Source organism: Lonchura striata, chromosome 4A (assembly GCF_050655825.1).
Source record: "Lonchura striata isolate lonStrDom1 chromosome 4A, ASM5065582v1, whole genome shotgun sequence".
In the NCBI taxonomy this organism is placed as follows: domain Eukaryota; kingdom Metazoa; phylum Chordata; class Aves; order Passeriformes; family Estrildidae; genus Lonchura; species Lonchura striata.
The window spans coordinates 4,908,731-4,932,732 of NC_140742.1; the positions used below are offsets into that span (position 1 = coordinate 4,908,731).

Here is a 24,002-nt window from a genome sequence, read left to right on the forward strand (position 1 = left end):
AGATTGTATACTTTTATTCTTTGTGACCATAAGTGTTCATCTCCACATTGAATAGATAATTAAATGACAAAAATTATTCAAAGGGAATTTATAGTGAGAAATTATCCCTTGAAGAACTGATGGGGAACAGGCATTACCCAAGGAGAATGAGGCAAAAAAAAAAAAAAAAAACAGTTTAGAATGGCCAAATAAAACGCTAAAATCTCTGTGCATTTGGGAATGTCATGAAACATCCATTCACTGGGAAAAAAACCCATGATTTTTACCTGCACGTCCCAATTCTATTCAAACAAAATTTCTATTAAGGGAAAACAGTGTGGATATTGCTTAAGAACTGTAGCCCAAGCCTGTTATTCATATGAAAGAACTAATCTTTACATGGGGGAATTACAATTCCTCACTCTGTGTATGCCATGAATCTTGTAAAAGAATAATTAGAACTTGCTCCAAAAGGAAAGAAACGCCAGACTTGAATAATATTTTAGGAAGAGCATTAACAAACATTTTTACATTGCCAACAATCTTCAGCGCTTCCTAGCAGAGATTTACATTCCATTATTAATTAACTGCACTGAGTCAATAGTGTGACATAAAGCTGGGGAGATGTGAGTTGAGCACAAACTCTGACATCCACAAGAACGGCACGTTTTGAGAAGTTTGATTTAAAATTTATGCAAATGAGCTCAGCAAACAAGGACCCAACAAACTACTTCAAAGCACCACGCTCCAACCCAAAAAAAACATGACAAGATCAAATCTTTGTCATTTCTCAAGTGTCTTTACAAACTTCTGCATATTCAGGACAAATTATTTCACTGGATAGTTTGGTGGAGAATGAAGAGGTGATTGCTCTTTGTAGGGTCACTGCCTACACATCAGCCTGGATGGCTGCAAGAATTTAAATCTATTTAAATGTTATATAATTTGTCTTTTTGGATCTGACTCTTGTAAGGTGTTTGTAGAATACAACAAGGTCCCAGCTGAACTGCCTGACACGGCTGACCAAAACAAAGCCCCAAAAAATAGTAGTGCTATTGTCCCCACTCCTGTTCCTCCAGCTCCCACCATCATTCAGTTTTTGGGCTGAGAAACTTCCCCAAGCTGTGTCCAGAGAAAATATTAAATTTAGAGTAATGCCAAAAATTATTCAAAACAAATTTATAGTGAGAAATTGCCACTTGAAGAACTGATGGGGCACTGGTGATATCACAATATCATGCTATTGTCCCCCCTCCTTTTCCCTCAGCCAGGATCACTTTTCAGTTTTTGGGTTGGGAATCCCCCCAAAACTGTATCCAGGGAAAATAGTAAATGCAGAGGAAAGCATTGCTGTAAAGAAATACTAATTAATTCATGTTATGCTTCAAGCCACAGAAATTGGTTTATTCCCGTATTGAAAGTTAGGTTAGGTCCAGGTACATTTGTATCTTCAGAATCAGGGCTTTTAAGGAAGAAAGAAGTTTCTCATGTTTCCCGACATCCCATTAAAATGGTTGTCCTTTGACGTCAATTAGAGCTAGCTAAGAAAAAAAAAATCATCCTTAATTGCTTTTTAGAAATAGACATTATTGCTTGCACCATCGCAGCCAGATTCGATTTCCTTTTACAAGAAACCAGGATGCTGGGAATGCTGTAAAACTCCAGCTCTGCTGAATATGGATGTGCAGCTCTGCTGACAGAGAGCTGCTTTCCCTTGGGCTGAGGAAAAAAACTGGTGTAAACCCCACCAACGTGCTGAAACATCTCCAAAGTGGAAAAAGGCTGGAGCTGGATGTTCACTGGGGCTGTTTTGGGATGGACAGTGGTTGGAGCCAGGCTGGGAGAGCTGGGGGTGTTTACCTGGAGAAAAGAAAGCTCCAGGGAAACCTTCCAGTGCCTACAGCGACTCCAGGAGAGCTGGAGAGGGACTTGGGACAAGGGATGGAGGGACAGGACATAGGGAATGGCTTCCACTGCCAGAGGGCAGGGTGAGATGGGACATAGGGAAGGAATTCCTGGCTGGGAGGGTGGGGAGGCTCTGGCACAGGGTGGCTGCCCCATCCCTGGAAGTGTCCAAGGCCAGGCTGGGTCGGGCTTGGAGCAAAGTGGGACAGGGGAAGGTGTCCCTGTCCGTGGCAGGGGGTGGCACTTTAAGGTCCCATCCAACCCAAACCATCCTGGGATTCTGTGGATGCTCAGCGCTCCATCCCTGCCTCCCCACGAGACCGAGTATAGCCTATCCCAACAATCAGAGCTACAAAAACGATCAAGCCCTCAAAACCTGGGTGTGTTTCTTTACAAGGAGCATCACCAATTTTCTCAAAGCCTTTTCCACATTTGTCTTACTGCAGGGAATCCATAATGTCTCTGCCCACCAGGAAGAAGAGGAGTCCAGAGAGTAACACCAGGGGCACCCCGGCGGCGGCGAACATGAAGGACCACCCGTAGTAGACGTGCACGGGGACATCATCCAGGCACCTCTCGCTCCTCTCCAGGAGGATGTACTTCTGAAAGTCAGCTGCAAACTCCTTCCACATCACAAAGAGAAACACGAGCAGGAGAAACAAACCTCCTGGGAAGAGAGACAAAACGGAGTTATTGGCTGTGCAAGAAATACAGGGCTAAAGGTGAGAGAAGATCACAGCAGCTTCTCATCCCTGCTCTGCATCAAAGCTTTGTGGGGCAGAGTTGTTGCTCCTGATGTTGCTCTGCAGGTTCCTGAGGAAGCTGAGGTCACTGGCCATGGGAGAGCCCCACACCACAGCGACCAGTTCCTGCCCTCTGACACCTCGTGCTTTGGCCACCAGCTCTTCTGAAGGCTCTGCTTCAGCAGGACAAGGCCAAGGAGAAGGCACCTGAGCAGGGCTGATGTTCTCTGCTGGGACCTGCCTTCCTCTCTCAAAGGTGGGATCTTTCACCTTCTTCACTTTTAATTTCTCAGAGATTAATGAGGAGACACCAAAACTTACTTCTTCCTTTTTGTATCTGCCCTTGCAAGCAGTGTCATAGCCAATCCCCACCAGGAGCACAAAGATGCCATGATAAATCCTGCTGATGGAAGAATTCTGGCATTGCCACCCCCAGAGCCAGCAGAGCCTGCAGGACCAGCACATTATGGGATGGGAAAAGCATACAGCCATGAGATATTCATCTTAGATGGGCTACTAAATACCAGAATAATAACAAGAATTATTACAGCAGCTAGTGCCATGAAGCTGGAAGCAGATGACACAAATTAGAGTGGCTCAAATCTCATTTACTGTGTATCTTTAAAAAATATATATTTCTGTGGTGCATTTTAAACTCAACATCTATTAAAGCTGAATAGTGATGGTGTGATGACAGGTCTGAAAGCAGTTCAGAAATATCTGATCTTGCTACTTCACAGGTAGAAGGTGCTATTTTTAAATGGTGCTATATAACATATAGATATACACACACACACAAATGAAAGAAATATATCACAGCTTATATTATTTTTATGGTTGAAGTGAACTGCTCGAATTTAATTTAGTTGACAAGTTACTACACAGTTCTGTGGATGTGTTGTGGCTTCTGCAAGATTTAATTTTCCCCCTTGCCATTTTTAAATCAAAGGTAGTTGTGGTGTATTTAATTATTCTTCCTGGCAGCCTTTACATGCCAAAATCCAGCTCCTGTGCTAAGGAAAGGAAAGGAGTAAAGACTGACACTGATTTATCTGCTTAGGGAGGTTACTGGATCTTCAGTCAGATAAAACACATCCATGTTTACTGTGATTCTGTTTATAAAGGTTATAAAAGCATCTCAGAGACAAAAATAAGACTCACATGAAGGTAAGAGGCTTCAAAGTCCTCACTAGGAGGGAGACAGAAGTTGCAGTTCCCCACCCTAAGCTGTCACATTTACTAAACTGCCTCCCATGCTCTAAAAAGATGCAATCTTAACAATCAAAAATTGGTGTAGCCATACAAATATTCTGTACATCACCCCACACTGAAATTCCAGCTATTCTCCCTGATGTGGAGGAGTCCTTGTTTTTCCTGGAGAGGCAGGCAAGGAGTTAAACAGCAGCTGCTGGAACATTTGCATGTTCATTGAGGTTTTGATACCACTTGAAATTAAGTGCACAAATAAATATTTTACACTTACTATGATAGTTGTATGCTTAAAATACCAATTATTCTACTATAAGAAAGCGATGGTGTGTTCAAATAGTCGCATGTCCTTTACAAAATACAATGTATTGATAAGAAGGCAATTAAGTCTTTATTACTGATGTAATTTAAAATTAAATTAATTAGATAGCAACTGAACCTTGAAAAGTGCTCCTTTAAAGATCAATTTCTATTTCATTAACTTATAATACCTACCGTAAGAGACGCAAATGAAAGCGCAGCCCCGGTGGGACAGAGAACGTGGGTATGGAAATGTATTTTGGAATTTTGCTTTAAATAACCAGGAATTCTGTCTTGATTTCTCCCAGGACAATTTATATGGCCTAAGCCTTGTTTTTTGAAGTAATCAGATCAAAACCTTCCAGTTCTTATGGAGAAGGGTGTGGGAAGTCCCAGGTATGGGTGGCACAATTCCCAACCTCTTCAGGAGATAAGGAATGGGAGTTGGTCCCTCCTCTGGCCTCAGGAGAAGCTCCAGGTCTTGGCATGGAAGGATTTATTATTAAACAGGTACTGGAGGTGATGGCATGGCCATGGCATCTAAATTAAGAATGTTTTCACACTCTGGGCAAATGACAAGAATATGTAAAGCAAGCAGCCTCCTTCCCTGGAATAATTACAGCTGAGTGATGAGGAATCCCTGGGATTTACACCATGTCCTTGGTGGGAAGAGAAAATCAGATGGGCAGGTGCAGCCAAAGGATGGTGGGAGCTCAGGAAGGGCAGCTCACCAAAATCTGCTCAGCCAGAAATGCTTGTTTGCAGCAATCACAGAAGTACCTGAACCTGCCTAAAACTTGTCACACTTACAGACATCAGCAGCCTCTTCATCATGAGAAAATCAGGATGTTTCACTCCTATATTACCAAAGTGTTTGGCATTTTTGCTTTAAAATGCTGTTGTATTTGGGATTTTCATCTGTTAAACAGGTTTCACTTTACCCCCTCCTTTCTGGGGCTTTTAGTGTTGGACACAGCAGAAAGTAATCTTTGTTTCCTGCCAGCTTTGGATGCAGAGATACAGATTCCTTCCTGCTTTGGGCAGCAAAATGAAAAACTGAAAAAATGTAATTTTTTGTCCAAAACGGGACACTGGCATTGGCACCCACACCTGAGACACAGGGTGTGTATTGGGTTTGAGTAAGTGAAGACCTCATAAACCTCATCCCCCTGGTCCTCTCAGCTGTGCTTTCTCCACTGGAAAATGGTAATTTTTGGGTGATCCCTTTCCTTGCCTCCTTCTCCCTCTTTGCCTCTCTTCATTAGGATGGTACTGGGAAAAAATAACTGCGAAACTCCATCTCCAGACTGATGAGGTCAACGGCATCTTCTGGGGAAGGGCTAATTGCCAGAAAATTGCAGTGGGGTGTTAAATCTGTCTCCTTTGTGCGCCGCAGATCCGGGAGCCTGGAGCTCCATCCCCCTCTCCCAGCGGAGCTGTGTCTTCTGTGTGGGCAAATTGAAGTGGAGCTTTTCCTTTCTCTCACTTTATTTCCTTGTGACACCTTTATAGCTGCTAATTGTGGGGACAGGTGAGTGAACTCAATCTTTAACTCTTATTCTGCGGAAGCTACTGAATTTTTGTGTAATCTGCTAATTAGGAGAATAATGAACTTTGACTCGTTCTCCTCTCTCACTCGTTGCCTCTTAAGGATGTTAATAACAGCGAAATGGAGGGGTGACCTTCAGCTGCCCTTCCATAACTGTCAGCCTTCACTGCACGTGGGGAGCCTGAGACTGCCAAAGTGGAGCTGCTCCATTTGGGAAGCAGAATCTGAGCAAAAAAATCCAGCACTTTAACTCTCAGGAGTGGGTAATCTGTCCTTTTCTCCCATGCTGTTGGTCGTGCTGAAGAACAGGTTGGTCCCACCATGGGCAGGGATGTGTCCCATCATCCCAGGTTGCTCCAAGCCCCATCCAACCTGGCCTGGAACACTTCCAGGGATGGGACATTCACAGCCTCTTTGGGCAACCTGTGCCAGTGTTGCATTCCTAAGTTTGGTCTTTAAAATGCCCAAAGGAAATGAAAACCAAAGAGCACAAGGTGGGAAAAAATGAAGGACAAAATGAAGGAAAGTTGTCTCAGCAACCCAAAGAGTTTCCAGAAGCTGCAGCACAGAGCTCACCCAGCCCTCTTGGTGACATTGCAGTGACAATTAACCAACCTCTGACTACGGAAACAAAGGTACAATCAGGCACCAGGCAGGATGTGCCACCCCTTGGAAGCGCTGAAGCTCATTCCAAGACAGCAAATGCTGAGAGGAAAGCAGCACACTGGCTCTTGGCTCATGTATTCCAGGTGCTTTTGGGAGAAGGCTGGCAGGGAAAACTGCTCAGAAAATGGCCTCAGCTGCAAAGGCAACACCAGCAAATGTCAGATTGGCTTTGGCTCTTTCCAGAGTCACCCAGAGGAGGAAATCCAGAGAAATGGCTCCAGTGCTTTGGAATGGCACTCAGAAGCACCTCCCAGAGCAGTCCATTGGTTACTGGAGCTGGCACAGTCAGATTTGCCCTCTGGAATGTACAGAAAATAAAAGGCATCTCAGGGGGAAATCCAAAGGGATCTGGCTGAGCCATAACAATCCTCACCCTTCAGCACTGGATTCCCCCAGTGACGGATGGACACACAACCCTCCTCAGGCTGGTCATCCATAAATGTCTGGGAATGCTTTTGCACCAGCGGTGTCTTTAGAGCCTTTTGGTGGAAAAAGTGACATCATTTTGCAATGAATAACCACTTCTTCTCCCAAAAGTAGGGCGGTGGTGGGAGGAACAAAGCTTCTGGTGAAGGGTTCCCAGCGAGGCCGGGACATCCCGCAGTCCTGGTGCTCCATCTCCCATTCCCACTGGCAGACCACACTCCCGCTCTGCAGATTGCAGCTTTTTCACACTTCCTCAAGGAGAGATCCTTTCTGCAAGGGAGGTTAATTAACACTGACCCGCAGGCCATGATTAGAAGACAAGAGGCGCTTTCTCCCGCATCATCCCTCACATCCCGCCAGCCGAAGGAAAGGGACGGCTGGGGACTTGAGCCTCTGCTAAATCCATTGTTCCTACCGCTTAGTGCAATTATGCAAAATATTTTTAGAAGGGATAATGAGAAAATAACCATGGAGGGATGCAACCCAAATCCATCCAGAAGCCAGGGCCAAGCAGGATCCAGAGGTCTGAGATCAGGATAAGCCCCCCTGAATAAAAGGATCAGTTGAAACACTAAGGAAACTTTGCTAAAAAACACATTGAATCCTTCTGCTATCATTTGAGTGGAAAATATAGTAGGCAGTGTCTTCCAGCTGAACTCATTCCCCTGAATGACTGTTAATAACAATGATTGCTGTTCAGATTGAAGCTGCATTAATACAAACTTCAATTTTAACAGCAGCATCTTTGTCTAATGCCAAGAGGTTTATGTGATGCATAATCAGCTCTTCCAAAAAGTGTCACATTCGAAGCCCCAGCCTTTTAATCAAGGAGTAGTCAAATAAAGTGGAAAAACAATGAAGAAAAAGGAAAAAAAAAAAAAGAAAGACAGCTGAGTATTACTCGGCATCCTTTTCTGATATTCCTGCCCAATGTACAGGCTGGATACACTCCTCAGGGACATCTGCTGCCTCCTGTGAGCCTGGATTACAGATGGGAAAAGAAAGCTTCCTACCCTGGTCCAGCCCTTGGATTATTATCCGTTATGGGATCACAACAACCCCATGGAAAGCTCCATGCTGGGGCAGAAGGGCTGGGAAGCTGGGAAAGGCCCTGGGGGTGCTGGTGCCAGTGGCAGGACATAACCCAGCGGTGCCCAGGTGGGCAAGGGGCCAGTGGCACCTGGCCTGGGCCAGGAACGGTGCCCGGGGGACCAGGGCAGTGCTGTCCCCTGTGCTGGCACTGCTGGAGCACCCCCACGCTGGGGGCAGCTCAGGGACCCTCGTGACCAGAGGGACAGAGAGGGGCTGGAGAGAGTCCAGGGATGGGGACGGAGCTGGGAAGGGGCTGAGGGAGCTGGGGGGGCTCAGCCTGGAGAAAAGGAGGCTCAGGGGGGACCTTGTGGCTCTGCACAGCTCCTGGCAGGAGGGGACAGCCAGGGGAGGCTCTGCTCCAGGAGGGACAGGAGGAGAGGGAACAACCTCAGGCTGGGCCAGGGGAGGTTCAGGGTGGAGAGCAGCAGGAATTTCTCCATGGAAAGCATTGTCCATATCTGTCACAGGCTGCCCAGGGCAGGGGTAGAATGGCCATCCTTGGAGGAATTTAAAAGCTGTGTAAATGTGGCAGCGGGGGATGTGGGTCAATGTCAGACCTTTCTTGTTAAATATTTTCACCAATGTTTGTTATGAGGAAGCAGGAGCTGGTGAAGGATCCATCACATCCCACCAGATGGAACAGGATGGGATGTAGCCCACGAATTCACTGCAATTAAGCAGTGGTTTTTCAGAGCAAGACCTGATTTCATTAAGAAGTTCTTCACCTGGCACAGCTCAACTGAGCTCCAGCCTGTGGCTGCTTGAGTCATAAAAGAGCTTTTTCGAGTTTGAGTCACTGGTATAAATCAAGTATTTCTAATATTGAAGCCAGTTATTCCTCTCAAATACAGAAAAGGAAAAAGCCCAAGTGATAATTCAGTGGAATCATTGGTAACAGCAGTGGGGAAAATGAATAAATGCCTATTTTTAATTCATTTTCCTGCAGTGCCATCGTTTCATCTTTTCAGGTCTCCTTAAGCCAGCCCTCCCATTTTGGATCATGGGGTTTGCCTTTCATCACTCTGTGGGTTTCCAGCTCTATCAAAGCTAACAGCAGAGGAGCAGCCCAAATGCAAAGCCTGACTTTGGGGAACTGAGCAGGGCTGATGCTGCCCAGACTTAACACACCTGCAGGCTTTACTGAAATAAAAGGGTTGCATGCAGGAGTAGTAAAAGCAAAGTGATTTTCAAAAATCAAAAGTCCAGCTTTGCTAGGACTAAGGACTATCCTGCTAAAGCCTGGCTGAGCACAGAATCATGGAATCACAGATGGTTTGGGTTGGAAGAGGACCAAAGGAGGTCATAAAGGCCATGGACAGGGACACACTGCACTGGGCCAGCTTGCTCAGAGATCCCAGGGGTTAACTCCAGTGGGAAAAGGGAAATAATAATTTGCTGCTCCCATCAGAGCCCCATCTCCCACGGCAGCACTTCATCCCCACCTGCCCCCGTTCCAAAGCCACCCTGCCCCAACCTTGTCCCCTCACCTGAGAGCAGCAGGAATCCTCCCCCGACTTTGTAGGAGTGGGGGCTGGAGAAGGGGACCCCACACACCAGCAGGAGCCCCCCCACAAGCCCAGCAGCCACGGCCAGCAGGATGAACGCCGTCCAAAATCCTCTGTACACTGCAACAGGAGCAAAGGCAGTGAAAGGAGAGGGAAAGAGGGAAACTTCAACCTCAGAAATATTTTTCTTAATGATGTCATGTTTAACTCCTGCTTTAGCAACAGTAAAAACAACAACCTGAGATGCTGCTGTGTCAGGCAGAGCTGAGGCTCTGGCTTTGCCAGGGCACCTGGAACAGCCACGGGTTCAGGGGGAATGTCATGCCCTACAGAATGGGACTGGAATGAGGCCAAAGGGGTGGGAAAGTTTGCCAGGGAAGCACACCAAAAAAAAAGGGTGGGAGGAGAGGACACTGTTCTTAACTGTGCTGGGGAAGGTTGGAAAAGCTTGGCAGGAAAGGAAAGAAAATAGCAAAAATTTGGAGTGGTGGATTCAGACCACAGCTTTGTTCCACTTTAATTAACACTTCGGGAAGGTGCCAGGCTCCTGGTTTAAAATAAAAGTGTTTGCTAGCAGGACTGTAGGGAAAACAGGAGCTCATGAGTTCCCCCATTAATGGCCTTGTTAGACTCTGGGAAGGAGAATGGGGCAGGAGAGCAGCTGTCTCTCCATCCAAGGAATTTGGGGGTTTGGCTCTGACTTCATACAAGCACCCCAGGCAAAGATGAGCAAGCTTGGTCCATCACATCCCACCAGGTGGGACAGGATGGGATGTAGCCCACTAATTCAAGTCTCCCAGCAGCCAAGTGCTTTGCAGACACTGCCATAAACCTTATCCAAAGGTAGTGGTCCTCCAGCAGAGACCCTCTGATACCCTGCTCCCCATCCCCTGATTTATCTGACCCCTTGGACCACCACATCTCTCCCTGCCAGTGGTTTTCCAGAAGCTCCAGCTCGATTTAAGCTGAGCACAAGGAAGTGGGTAGTGCTGAAATGATTCACACTTGAAAGAAAAATGATACAGAGAAGATGCGTTTTCCTCATTTGAAACCATTTTGTCAGGAGAGCCACTTAGGGAGAGATAAGTATCTTGAACTCTCCAAAACCACAGAATTCATTTTCATGTTTAACCTCCCGTCACCCGTTTCTCTCAGGGAGCCTAAGAGGATGCAGATAAGGCAGAATTATCTCTGGAGCAGGTAATAGCTGGAGGACTGCTCTCCTTGGACAGCTCCTGTTCTGTCAGCCTTTCCAGAGAGGAAGGACTGGGCAGAAAGAAAAGGATGCTATCGACAGAAGGGGCTCCCCACGAGGGCTCTGCAGAGGATTGGGGCAGGGGAGGAGCCCAAAATGTGGAGGCTGAGCCACCCCCAGGTCCCTGAGGTGAGGGGACAGGCAGAGCCCCCAGCCCCACATCCCTGGAACCTCCAGGGAGACATCACGGGCAGAAAAGAGCTCGGAGAATAATCCCGAGGTGGTCCCGGGACTGCCCCGGGGGACACATCTGGGAGGGTTCCACAGCTGGGCCTGGCAGGCAGGGGCAGATGCCTCCAGCCCTTTATTAGGATGGAAGGAATAGTGTGTGTGTGTGTGTGTTTATCAGCAGGATCATTCGAACCGGGACACTGTGCGCATCTCTCCCAAGCAGGAACAATCCCGCTGCTCATCCCGCATCCTGCACCAGCTCCTCCTCCTCCTCCCTCCGCAGGTCCCTCGGATCCATTTGACACCCCGGGGCAGGAATTCTGCACAGCCAAAGAAACGAGCTGCCCTTCCTCACATGCTCCTACTGACAATATTTTTTTTTTAAATTAATTTCTCATAGAAAAAAAATAATGAAATAAAACAAAACAAAAAAAAAGGTACTACTAAAGGCTAAGGAAAAGGTCAAGATGTTTGTTTGTGCAGAATGTCTGCCCTGCATCCCTGGAGGCAAGGCAGACTGATGCACACTATTTAAAGAAATCAATTCATTTCAAAAAAGATCATTGAATTAATTCTAACTGCTGCCACCAATTTAGCAAATTAAAATTCCTAACAGCAACTGATCCATTAAAGAACTTGGAAAATACAGAGAAACATAAATAAAAAGGGACCCAGTTGAAAGGAAGCTCTCCAACTGCATAGTGTTCATTGCTTTAAACATAAGCCAGTCACTTACGTGATTTTCTAACAATTTGGTTTTTAACCGATTTTCCAGTACTTGTTTATCTTGCCTTGCAACAAATCAACACCTGAGCTATCCCAGGCAACCAGATTCTGGGACCGAGTCAGCACTCAGGCTGGGTTTGGGTGGTCTGGCTCCAGCTCCTCCCAGTGAGAGAGGAGATGGGGGAGAGTGGATTTATCCTGCCTTGCTCACAGGATCAGGTGTGAGACCCCCTGGGAGGGAGCTCAGCCCATCCCAGCACACCAGGCTGGAGGAGACAACGTGGGAGAACCTCTCAGTGTGTGCTTGGGGCAGCCAGCCCGGCAGGAGTGGTTTGTGGAGGAGCTTTCCAGAGGTCTTGGCCACGTGAATTTTCAACAGGAGAACCACAGCACTGACACACATCCCAGATCTCTGCCTGATCCCCTGGAAAAGGAGCTGCTGGGGGAGAAGGAAAGAAACTCACCTGCAGTTGTGTCATAGGAGGGATGGGGGAAAGGTCCCACAGCAATGGGCATGGGGAAGAGGTAGCCATGCATGCAGAACTTGGGGTGGGCTTGGCTGGCTGGAAAAGATGAAGAAAAAGAAGAACTAAATCCCAGTTTGCTTTTATTTCCTTCAGAATCAGTTACAGTACTGATACTGTAAGATCAGTAAAAAATATTATCTTGGTTAGAGAGAAAAATAAAAATACAAATAATAAATATGAAAGAGGGGAGATATCAGAGGATCGGAGACTACTCCTTGCACATCTTCTCATCTTCATAACCTGAGACTTCGGTGGACAAAAATTATGAAAGATGGAACAACTGAAGTCAGTGTCAATATTCTTGTTGCTGTTTTCCTCCAGAGAATGTACCTGACCACCTGGAAGGGTCAAAATGTTTGGGTACCAGAGCAAGGTACTTCTAAGACCTCCAGCTGGTGAGAAGGAAATGCACAATTAGAATGGAAGTGCCCCATCAATATTAATACCACTGAGGCTTATCATGATTAACAGTAATAGAATGAATGTTAAATGAATTAATTAATGGTTGGCCACTTATTTAAATATGTTCCCCAGCTCAAAGGAGCACTTTATAATAGGTGGACATTAGTTCATGCTAAATTGACTATGGAATACCTATTGAATTAATTATTACATCCACAGGAGCAGCAAATTAATTTGCCATGATCAATCCTATTATAATAAATACCTAAAGAAGTAGCAAAAAATTTGCCAGTTATCAGAGTGACTCATTTTACTTCAGGTAAAATTATATTATGTATTTCCATATAATGAAATTCAGTAGCAAACTCCCTGTCTCAAGCCTGTCCTTTTTTATCACAAATTTCCTGTGTGAAAAACCTCCCATTGCTGAGCAGTGGCGGGAAGTATTCCTGCAAGATTTTACAGGAAACAGGTCAGGGGCTGGGGGACCACAAAGTCATTTGAAATTTTAATCACTGCAGAGTAAATTTAGTGTGGGAACCTGCATTATTTGCAGGGAAGTGCCCTCTGAGGTGATTGTGCTGCTCAACAACCTCAGGAACATCTTCCATCGAGGCCTCGCTGGGCACAGGGCCAAGGGTTTTGTGGTGTTTAAAGAATATGCAGAATTATTTAAAATCTGAGGGGTTTTATCCCAAATCATGGCTGATGCCAGGTGTGTCCTGGTGTGGTCTCACTCCTTTCCTATTTCTGGTGGGAGCTCCTGGTTCACTGAGCCAACCCTTCACTGCACCAGGGTGGCACCAGCCAGGGTCACAGAACAGGTTTCATCTTTGCATCCCTGTTGTCTGTCTATTCTCAAGTGTAATTTCAACGATCTTGAAAAGCAAAAAAGCTGAGAACTTAAAATAAAATAGCTTTGCACAGTGCACTGCTGGTCCTGAGCACCCAGGGACACCACGAAGTGCAGTTCCAGCCTTCCCAGTGCTGAAACCAGTGGGAGCTGGGAATGCTGAGCACCTGGAAGGCAGAAAACAGGGACAGAAGAGCAATGCTGGGAAGGGCATGGCCTCATCTTTACAGAATGCTGCTGAGCACAAACATCAACGGGTATTGGGAGGCAGGGGAGGAAGGAAGGAAGGGTTCTCCTCGCTGGTGGAAGCCACCACCTCACATAACTCTGTAGATGATCAATTAAACGGCCTCATGAGGTTGCAACATTTTGGTGAACAGCCCTCTGAGAGCAAAATCCAAGTCAAAAACTGAGCATAGAAAAGGCACAAAAAGGGTGAGCCACTTTTGCTTTTGACAGAAGATGAGAATGAAAAAAATGAAATAAAAACTGTCTCCTCATGCCTGGGAGCACTTCCTGTGTTTGTTTCCCATTAAACTGTGATGGAACGCTGTGGATACGGAGTGGTGGCATTGTACTCACTGTACCAGAAGGTCCAGATGGTCTCGGGGTGGCCCTCGCCAAAGAACCAGCACCGCCAGAAGAAACCCTCGTGGTGGAAAGTGAGGATCTCCTTCCCGACCTCTGTTGGAGTTTCAGCCTGGGGAGGAATGAAAGTCCAGGCTGAAACAGGGAACATCATGGTACAAAGAGTGTATGCATTGCTTAGGCAGACGTTGATTTAATTTTTATGGGGTTTTCATTTGTTTTTTGAGTCAGTCTTGGTGAGATTGGGGAACACGGAGGAGCTGCTGTCCTTGACTTTCCGCTGTGTCACGGCTGCAAAATGTTCTGACAACAAATTGTCCTGCAGACCTGCACAAACCATTTGCCTCCTTTTCTCCTGTCCATAAACCCCTGCTGGCCAGAGCTGGATGAGAATTCCAGGGAGCTGGACCTTCTGGGTGTGTTCTACTCCTCAAACACCTTCCTCCAACCCCCAGACCAGACCTGTGAGCACAAGGTTTTGGTCTTTCCTGAAGGCACAATATTGCAAAGTCCAGTCATGGAAGGTTTACCAAAGAACTTATTAAAATTATCCTCAAAACCAGCTTTATCTTCCCCACACACAGTTTGGTAAAGGAGACAGGACTGTGACAAAATTAAGTTTTTTGATGGAAGGGGAATGTCCACAGAGAAATGGCCCCAGTGAACCAGAGAAAGGAGATGGGACTCAACAGGGAGGTGCTAGAGGTACTTATCCTGTCACAGGTTAATAGGTTTGGGTTGGAGGGACCTTAAAACCCACCCAGTGCCACCCCCTGCCATGGGCAGGGACACCTTCCACTAGTCCAGGTTGCTCCAAGCCCTGTCCAGCTGGCCTTGGGCACTTCCAGGAGTCCAGGGGCATCCACAACTTCTCTGGGCACCCTGTGCCAGGGCACCACAGGGAAGAATTTCTCCCCAGTATTTCTCCAGCAGTGGGAAGCCATTCCCTGGGTCCTGTCCCTCCATCCCTTGTCCCCAGTCCCTCTCCAGCTCTCCTGGAGCCCCTCTAGGCACTGGAAGGGGCTCTGAGCTCTCCCCAGAGATCTTCTGCTTCCCTCTCCTAGATGTTTTTATGTATCACATTATAGCAGCTTTCAGAGCCCTGACCTGATTCTCCTTTTACTTCCAGGATAAAACCCTGACTATGACAAGGGGAACATTCAGCCCTGAAACTTCCTCAGAGCTTCCTCAGCCCTGAAACCTCAGCTGGTGGCTCTGACTTGGTGCATCCACAGCACATTTCACTGAGCTTGCCAGATACTCAGCCCATCCTTATCTGTAAGGGACAGGATTTGACAGTTTAAGAAAGGGCAGAGAAGGTAAAAACAGAGCCTGTTATCCACAACCAGTAACAGAAATAGAAATAATAGAAACAGTGTCTGAAATAGAAATAAAATAGCTTGGAGGGAAGAGTAAGAGCAGTTCCTATTTCTGCCTGGTGCTTTTGAAGTCATTGCCTCAGCATCAGGCTCCCCAACACTTGGCCAAGAGCATCTCTGAAATGTTTGAGATGTTTATTTGTGTCATGCAGTGAATCACCTCTGCTCTCTCCACTTTAAAACACAACTAAAATGTGAAACAATTAACACTGTCACTTCCCAAGTGCACGAAAAGCAAGTGGCACTTCTCTGTCTCTGCCATCGCCAGGCTTCGCTGAGGTGCTTGAAACTCAAGACCCTGTTTTCTGTTTCACTTCTCCAGGCATTTTTTCCATCATATTTTTTTTTTTAGTTGGGAAAGTTATTTGGAACCATGACTCAAGCAAACAGTGCCCTACATTTGATTATGGCATTCTGAAATGAAAGAAAAGATATTTCTTGCTGGCATCATGATGCCTACCCAGGGTGACTCACCGCACCAGGAAAAAAATCAAACCTAATTGGATTGAACTTTGAAGTAACAAAAACTCTGCACACAACGAGGATCTTCCTGTCATTTTGTAATAGAAACCACACATTGATTGGCACAAAAACATTTTGGGGGAGTAGGTGGCTCAAGGAACTGATCTGGTTGTTATTTCATTGAAGAGTTAGACAACAGCAGGTGCAGCAAAAATCCAACTTGAGGGATCTATAAACAAGTGACACCAGCCCTTGGCACTAAAATACCAAGCTGTCCCTTGAAAATTACATTTTCTGCTAACTAAAATCCTATATAAATCTTACTTTGAGGATATCCAGGCCACTGGTCAGATGGGCAGGAACCCGTCTGCTCTGCTCTGTGTCTGATGTTCACTCTAGTTTGGTGTCTGTGCTGCAGCTGTATCACTTCAGATGGAAGTGACTGCCAAGGCCCACACTTTTAAATGTGAACTAGTTTTAAATTAAGAAACTACAGAGGGAGAAATCTTTTAATGGCAAATATCAGGAGATATCTTTTGTCTTTAGAGGGAAAGGCTGTCAACAACTAAAGCTCTTACATTTTTGCCTTTCATTCTCTAATGTTCATATCTGCCAGATTACAGAGGTGCTGTCTTAACTCTTCCTAGACACAATTTACTCCAGTCAAAATGCTCAATATTATGTAAAAGCTGGGTTGGATTTTAAAGAATTCAAAGTTTTACCTCAGGCTGACGTTTTACATTACCAGGTCACTTTCCATTGAGCATAAATATTATCACAGATTTCAAATTTTCAGATCTGAAATTATTTAGATAAGTTCTTTCAAAGCACAGGATTTCAGAGCTCACCCCCCCGGTGCTCAGAGTGCTGTTCCCGTGCTCGAAGCCCCCACAGGTGTCCGTGGCCAGGAGCCAATAATCCGTCCCAAAGGCGATGAGGAAGAGCAGAACCCCGGTGCCTCCGAGGATCCCGGCTGCCAGGGCGGCTGCTCCGGCCTTCATGGGGCAGCAGGGGGGAATCCAGCACAACTGGAAACCAGAAAAGCAGGAAAACCCCCGAGTTTCCCGGCTCTCTGGAAGAGCGGGGCCAGAGAAATGCTATTTTTGGATGTGGATAGCGATCTCCTGGCTGGTGTGAGTTTCAGTGGGTGGTGGGGCAGGACTAAGAAAAGCAGATGACCTGGTGTGAGCGAGCAGCTGTGGCATTAAGGATCATGACAAGCACTGAGGCAGAGCACGGAGCCATCCCAGGGGACACGTGGCTGCTGCTGCCCGAGAGGCACAGCCAGGAGCCCTCAGGACACGGCTCTGGGTCACGAGTGCAGAATTCCCGGGACACCAGGGAGTTATTCCCATCCCTCCCTGCACACACAAGCAGAGGTGGACTCAAAGGTCTTCCCGACACTGCGGGGCCCCTGGTGTCCTCAGCCACTGTGGTGACACCTCTCGCTGTGTCCCCACAAATGGCACTTCTGGAATTTGCGTCTCCTCCTTCCTCCGAGCAGAACTCTGATGTGGCTTTTACAGAAAGTGACTCCAGCGATGCAAGAAAAACATTAAAACACTGGGAGATCTTAAATATCCCAGTGCTCTTGGGAGGGTTGCAACCACCAGCTCTGCACCAGGCAGGTCCACATGGAGCTGGACAAGGAGCATCCAACCAGGAGCACACACGGACACACCAGGGATGTCCTGCAGCTGTAAATTATGTTCTCCCTCCTGCCATGGAAAAGTGGATCCACACCCCTCCCAGCCTCCTGTGGGAGAAGTGTCTCCAGGGAGCAAGGACATTCCTGCATGGAATCTCACTGCCATTTGCTTCCTCATGTTTTTGGCTTCTGCTGGAGCATCTGCTGCAGATCACTGCCAGGAATGGGATGCCAGACTAGGAAAATTATAATTTCTGTAGGGCAATAACTATATTCCTGTGGCATGCCAGGAGGCTGGGAGAAGAAATTTAAATTGCAGTCAAAAATCAAGCTCTGATTTTCTAACCTTAGTCATGACCTGATCTAAACAGGGGGGTGATGATGTTGACTTCCCTATCCTATGGGAATTTGTGTTGCCAAATTAATTTCCAAATCAACTTAATATTTAAAGTTACCTGTGAACATATGGGTATCTCAAAGCAACTGCACACTGGCTGGGGAAACTGGAGACAGTTGGGAAAAACTTTGTCTGCACTTCTTATTGAGGCATACAGAGTGATGAATGTTCTCAATCTTCTGTTGTGCTTCTATAAGCAAACAGAATTTAAATTATAATAATTAATTTCATCCTCTGCATTGTTTTTTCTTAAATATTGCAGGGGTAGATGTTAAATAACACATTAGACCTCCCTCCCTCACTGTCCCAGGGGCAGAGTTGTTCCTGGTTTCACCTGACTGTGAGCCTATGAGGAATTCCACATGATCCAGGATCCACTGCAATATTCACTGACACAGGGAGAAAGGAGAGTTGGGACAGGATGCAGATTTACCATCGTGCAGGGTCAAAACTCAGCCACTGAGCTGGGATCCTGCAGGAATAAACACACCCTGTCCATCCCACAGCCCTGCCATTCCACTGGAAACACTTCCAGCAACTGCCAGGTATTTCCATGTAGGTTGTTGTGATCAACCTTCCCTAAACCTCCACTCATCCCATTCCTACACAAATTACCCTTTCTCACCTCAGCACAGCATATTTTTCCATAGTTTTGAACAGCAATAACACACCCATCTCCCAGTCTCTGGTGCTTCACTGCTGCTCTTTGGCTGATTAAATACAAAACACAATTTATCTATCTCCTAAATAATCAATTAATGCAAATCCAATCAGCCATTTAACTACCACACAATCCTGGCTAAAACTGTCTGCAGTGACAATGACAATTGGTTGCCATCTTTTCTTGTGATCTCCTCAAAGCTGGACACAACTGACAGGAGCTTTGGCAATGCTCAGAGGAGCTGGGTGAAAATAAGAATTTGTACACCAGGAGTGAGGATTTTTTTGTAGCTCACACTGCAATGATGTAAAATTAAAATGCAAAGTGGGCATTTGTGTATTTTTATTTTAAAAAAGGGATTAATGCACACTTCCACATTTCTGGGTGTGTTTTGAGCCAGCTGTATTTGGCACTGCTGTTTTTGTGCTGCTGCACATCCCGAGTTAGTGCTGTTTGCCATTTGGAAGTGTCCTCTGGAATTCTGGGTCCCACTGGCACAAAAACTCTGCGTGGCTGAGGCAGAACATTGCTGGTGCCCAGCCTTGGCTCTTCACAGGATGCCTTGTGCCCAGTCAAACATCCTCCAAATTCTAAGGCTGTGGAACAGGAATTGAGTTCCCAAGGTTGAAATGTCTCTCCACACACTGAAATCCCACTCCTGACAGGTGTTTCTTTTCAAAGACATGTTGGACAGGGATTGGAGCAACCTGGTCCAGTGAAAGGTGTCCTTGCCTATGGCAGGGTTTGGAACTGGATCACCTTTAAGGTCCCTTCCAACCCAAACCATCCCGTGACTCCAGGATGATTCTATGATTCCTTGTCACAGCCTCAAGCATGTCCTCATCACCTTCAGGATCCAAAAAATTCCTGGGCAATGAGACTGTGTGGTTTCTCCTACAACCTGTAGAAAGTGGTAATGATGCTCTCTGTCCTTTGGAGCCCGTGTTGGGATCTCTGGAATGCCACACCAAAGCCAGGGGGCTGAATTAACCATATAACACATTTAACATTTAACTCCCAAGAAAAACAGACCTTCCTTTCTTCCCTTGCCTCTCCTGGTGCCAGCAGGGACCTGCCTTCAGCGTCCTCTTATCCACACAGGTCAAATGATAGTGACACCATGGGCAGCTCCAGGACTTCGATGGTGGAAAAAAAACTTGTACCCTGAGCCTTTTATTAATTCCAAACTGACCCTGAAAATTTTTTTGTTCTGTTTTCTCTTAAGCTTTTAAACCAAAATTGTGACTCTCCAAAATATATTCCAGCAAGAAGCTGGGGCAAGTCAGCTCAGATTTTTTGCAGAATTGGGTGTTTTACCTTTGAGTTGATCAAAGACTCCATCAGCACAGTCTGTGTTGTTATTTCCTGTAGTTTGATCCGTACTCACAGAAAAATTTACATTTTATGTACATAGATCAACATATTTTCACTTTCTCATGCAGAAAGCAGAGGATTTCTTGAAATTTGATAGAGATGAGTTTCTAGGGCTGCCTTTGGATTGGAGATCTGCAGACTTTTCTTCACTGGAGCTTGGCCTGACAGTCCTGGGTGGTGAAATCCTGGAATGGGCTGTTCAGGGCAGGGAGGGAGTCCCCATCCCTGGAGGGATTTAAAAGCTCTGTGAATGTGGCACTTGGGAACATGGGTCAGTGGTGGCCTTGGCAGTGCTGGGGGAATGGTTGGGCTCCATGGTTTTAAAGGGCTTTTCCAAATTAAATGATTCAGTGGTTCTATGATCTGCCCTGCTCCAAAAGATGTCCCACACGCTGTTCCCTTAGGTAGGTGAGGGAATATCCTCGAGTCTCTTCTTTTGCTCTTTTCTCCCTACACCTCTGAACAAGAAGACAGCAAAGCCAACCAGACCATGACAAGAGCACCCCAGCACTGCCAACTTCACCTTGGAACAGCCACCAGCATCCCTGATGGTTTCACAAAGAGCAACCCCCAGTCTGAGCTGTGCTGGAAGGGAAAGCAATAAATACCCATACTGACATTTGCCCCTTTAATTCTGCATTAAAATGATAATCTCCAGTTCATCTCCATCACATGCTCCTTTTTCATCTCTCCCGTCTCCATGTCTCTTGGAAGAAGCACATAAGCCTGGATGTTGAAAGATCCTTAATGGTTCTTCTGAGGCTGAATCCCCTCCAGGACTTGATGTCAATAGAGAAAAAAGCTCAAATTTGCCTCACCTGCTTCTCAAGTGTTGCCAGCCCTTTCCAGGATTAAGTCATTATAATCTCCTTAATCAGTCATGAAATAAAATGAACACAAGTGTGGCTTGCTGCCCAAAATAAAAATACTAAAGATCATATGAGGAAATGCTTTTGGACTTGTGAGTACAGGGGGGAGATTTTGCCTGATTTTCAAATGCAGCTGACTGATGTCTTTGCAGAGAGTTTTCTGATGTGGTTTTGGGGCTCTCGCTTTGCCATCAAACTACTCCCCCTCATTAACAATTTTTGCCCATTTTAACCTGAACTTTCCACAGACTCCTGTAAACTTCCAGAGTATGCACAGAGCAAAAACTCTCTGAACTCCTAAAGGAATCAAACTGATGCAATTTATTTCCACAGAACCATGCAATATTCAATGATACACTGAATTCGTGTTTTTAACACTTTTTAAAGGACTAAAACCCTGGAAAGAATTAATTAGGCATGCTCTGAAGCCTGAGCACTTAACAGTTTTCCACTCGGTTGTAGAATTTTAAGACCACCAACACTGGATACTGGCAAAGATTATCAAAGGTATTCTGGGCTGAAATACAAACTAGTCAGAGGGCTTGGCTACTGAGTGACTGGAAAATACTTCATAAAAGCTTTAGCCAGGCTATTATATTTTGCAAAGTAATTTTAAGAAAAAATCCACAGCATACAGAAGGTTAAATTTAGGGCAGAGTGACTCACTGGGAAAAAATGTCCTGCTGGGAATATCTGTCTTCTCTGAAGATCGAGCAGATTGTTCATGCAGCAGAGAGGTATTGATGGACCCAGCACTCCAAGGGGGCTGGAAGGGAAGGATGGGCTGGGATCAAGAGGGATCCCATGCCTGAGCATGGGAATGTGGGGCTGGGGTGGAGCAGCCCCTGCATACCTGGAGCCAGCAACCTCTGTAAGTGCAAGAAGCTGGGAGATTCTGGCATGGGAACGTCCCTCATGCTGAACTGAGATTAAAATGTCCCATTCAAAAAAAAAAAAAAAAGGCTTTTTTAAATCTTTTTTTCCACATCAGATAAAATTTCCATTCAATTTTCTATCATTGTTCCAAGAACTTCTGTTGGCTACAACAGTATTGCAAAGAAATATACAGCCACCAAAACAGCCACCATTTAATAACCCATAATGATATTGCAAAGAACTGATGGGAGACTCAATTGGAAAAAGTTCCTTATTTAAGCGCCTGATGTCCAGAAAAATGATGCATGTTGTACAAAGATGACAAGGATGGATGCAAGACAAAGATGGTATCCAGGTATTTTGGATAAAAATAACACAAGCCAGATGCAAAAGCATAAAACCAAAATAAAAGAGCCAAAAGAACCCCAAACAAAATCCAAGCAAGAATTAGACAATCACAGTGTCTATCCTTGATTAAATACTCCTAGACAAGCAAATTGATTTCATTTCCTATTTGTTCTCCCACTATAGAATAAAAATTACTCACCTTAGTAAATCCTTCTATGACTATTTACTGTGCAGTATTTAAAGGAGAAATTTAAAACACTGAGGATATAAAACTGCATGTGAACAGGGACATTCCAACACCAGAGAGCTGAGGACCTTCAGGTTCAGCATTTTTTTCTCTCCCTTGTATGCAAAGGCTTTCACCAGTGAAAAACAACACCAATTTTATTTCCTTGTTACAACTTCTTTCCTCACTCGTGGTCTTGGGATCACTGGCCAAGGGTTGAAGGAGCTGCTGGTCCAAGAGGATCAGCCTGGAATGACACCCTGAGACACCCCTGAGTGTCCCCAGCTCCCAGTGATGTCACCAGCAGCATGCTGAAGATGCAAGGAGAGAATAACTCAGATGATCACATAACACAGTGAGTTTAATTGAAATAGAAATGTAGAACACTGCAACATATTCATAAATGTCTTCAATTGTATCATGTATCACAACATACTTGAAGATGGGCTGTTTTCTAAACCAAGTACAGCCAAACTCACTAGAAAACAAACCAAAATGGTAATCAATTAACAGAAGATGACAATGAGCCTATATTCAAATCAGTGCATATGTACATATATGTATATACACATGTAAAACATATATCTATTGCTAAAAGTTCAAATTTTCCTTTGCAATGAAGTGAATTTCCAGGATGGAGTGACCTTCAAGTCAACATGAACCACCTCAGCTTATGCCAGGACACCAAAAAGGGTTTTTTTCAGAAGAAAATGTGATCTTGGATCATTGCGAAGAAAATTCACACAAATTTGTGCCTTTAATTTAAAATGAAAGCCCGAATGTACCATATAGGGGTCTCCTAAGGGAGTATTTCTGCACACAGGAGACTGGTTCTCCATGCCCAAAAATATCATGGGGAGGAGTCTGTGAATTCCTAGTTTCTTTTAATGCTGTTTCAAAAAGAGCCACTCGTTCAGATTAAACACTCTTAGATCAGAGGAAGGAGAAGAGAAAGAAAAATGTCAACACAAAACTAAAACTTGTCCTGTCAGGTTCAGTAAGGACAAGAATTCAAAGGCTTGAACTTACCTGGAGTCTCAAAGAAAATTACCCAAAGCTGGGGCTACCTGTCTTCCTCAGGTCCTATCTCCAGAGTTCACCTGCATCTGCTGTGCAAAGGGCTCGCACCTTTCCTGGGAGAAGCAGCCAGGGTTTGGGTCACCCTCTTGGCACTTTCAAACCCCTCTAAACCCACAGCTCCCAGCTATGGCAGCACAGATCATCCCAAAATATCTTTACAGGATTAATGTGACCAACCAACCACATCAGAAACATTTCCCTTCTATTTAAGGGCTGTCACCCTCATCTCCTGCTATCACCACTGGGTTTGGAGCCTCCTCATTTTAACTTTGAGGTGAATCATTCCTTACATAAATTTTCAAAAAACAGTTAGAACATATTTCTCCCTTTTAACTCAGCTGTAATAATTTTTCATTAGCAGAATTGTGGCTGGGTGTGGGACAATCCCTCAGGTAAGACACAACCCTTTATTCAACTAAGTCATTTAACTTTGGACTTCATGAGATGAATGCTCATAGCGAGGATCCACCAGTTCCTGAGGAGAAGAAGAAATCTGTTGCTGTTTGTGATCTTTCCTCCATCCCCTAATAAAACCTTCTTCAAGATTATCAAGTTTTTCCCAACCTATAATCCAAATGCTCCCTGCTGTTTAGCCTATCCCTGAAAACTAATGAGAAAATCCCATATCTCACCTTATTGAAACATCCTTCCTTGCAGTTGGAGGCAGTTTCAGCAATTTTCCCAGACTAAACAGGCTATTTTTTCCTATAAATTCCTTAGAAATGTGCCCTCAGCCATTCCCTGGCATTGCTGATGCTCAGCTGGGCATCTTTTCCCTGAGTTCCC

General features: G+C 45.4%; 1 protein-coding gene and 1 long non-coding RNA gene across 2 annotated transcripts; one reads left to right on the forward strand and one right to left on the reverse strand.

Annotated features, from left to right (window-relative positions):
* Positions 1–1,356: 1,356 nt before the first annotated feature.
* Positions 1,357–16,868, reverse strand: LOC110477799 (transmembrane protein 182). The gene is made up of 5 exons (XM_077786494.2): positions 16,586–16,868; positions 13,891–14,008; positions 11,991–12,089; positions 9,357–9,494; positions 1,357–2,551 (listed from the first exon to the last, which is right to left on the reverse strand). The coding sequence occupies exons 1-5, from the start codon at positions 16,736–16,738 to the stop codon at positions 2,322–2,324; spliced, it is 738 nt and encodes a 245-aa protein (XP_077642620.2). The 5' UTR covers positions 16,739–16,868; the 3' UTR covers positions 1,357–2,321.
* Positions 2,471–13,825, forward strand: LOC116183645 (uncharacterized). The gene is made up of 3 exons (XR_004148305.3): positions 2,471–2,606; positions 2,694–5,667; positions 5,788–13,825. It is a non-coding gene; the product is annotated as an uncharacterized LOC116183645 (long non-coding RNA).
* Positions 16,869–24,002: the final 7,134 nt, after the last annotated feature.

What these genes read in the sequence shown, in the direction of transcription:
- LOC110477799 (XM_077786494.2), bottom strand. Translation starts at nt 16,738, where the DNA reads ATGAAGGCCGGAGCAGCCGCCCTGGCAGCCGGGATCCTCGGAGGCACC. An exon ending in CTCCTATGACACAACTGCAG is followed by an intron (nt 9,495 to 11,990) that starts GTGAGTTTCTTT and finishes CTCCTGTTGCAG; the next exon opens with TGTACAGAGGATTTTGGACG. An exon ending in AGGATTCCTGCTGCTCTCAG is followed by an intron (nt 2,552 to 9,356) that starts GTGAGGGGACAA and finishes CTCTCTTCCCAG; the next exon opens with GAGGTTTGTTTCTCCTGCTC.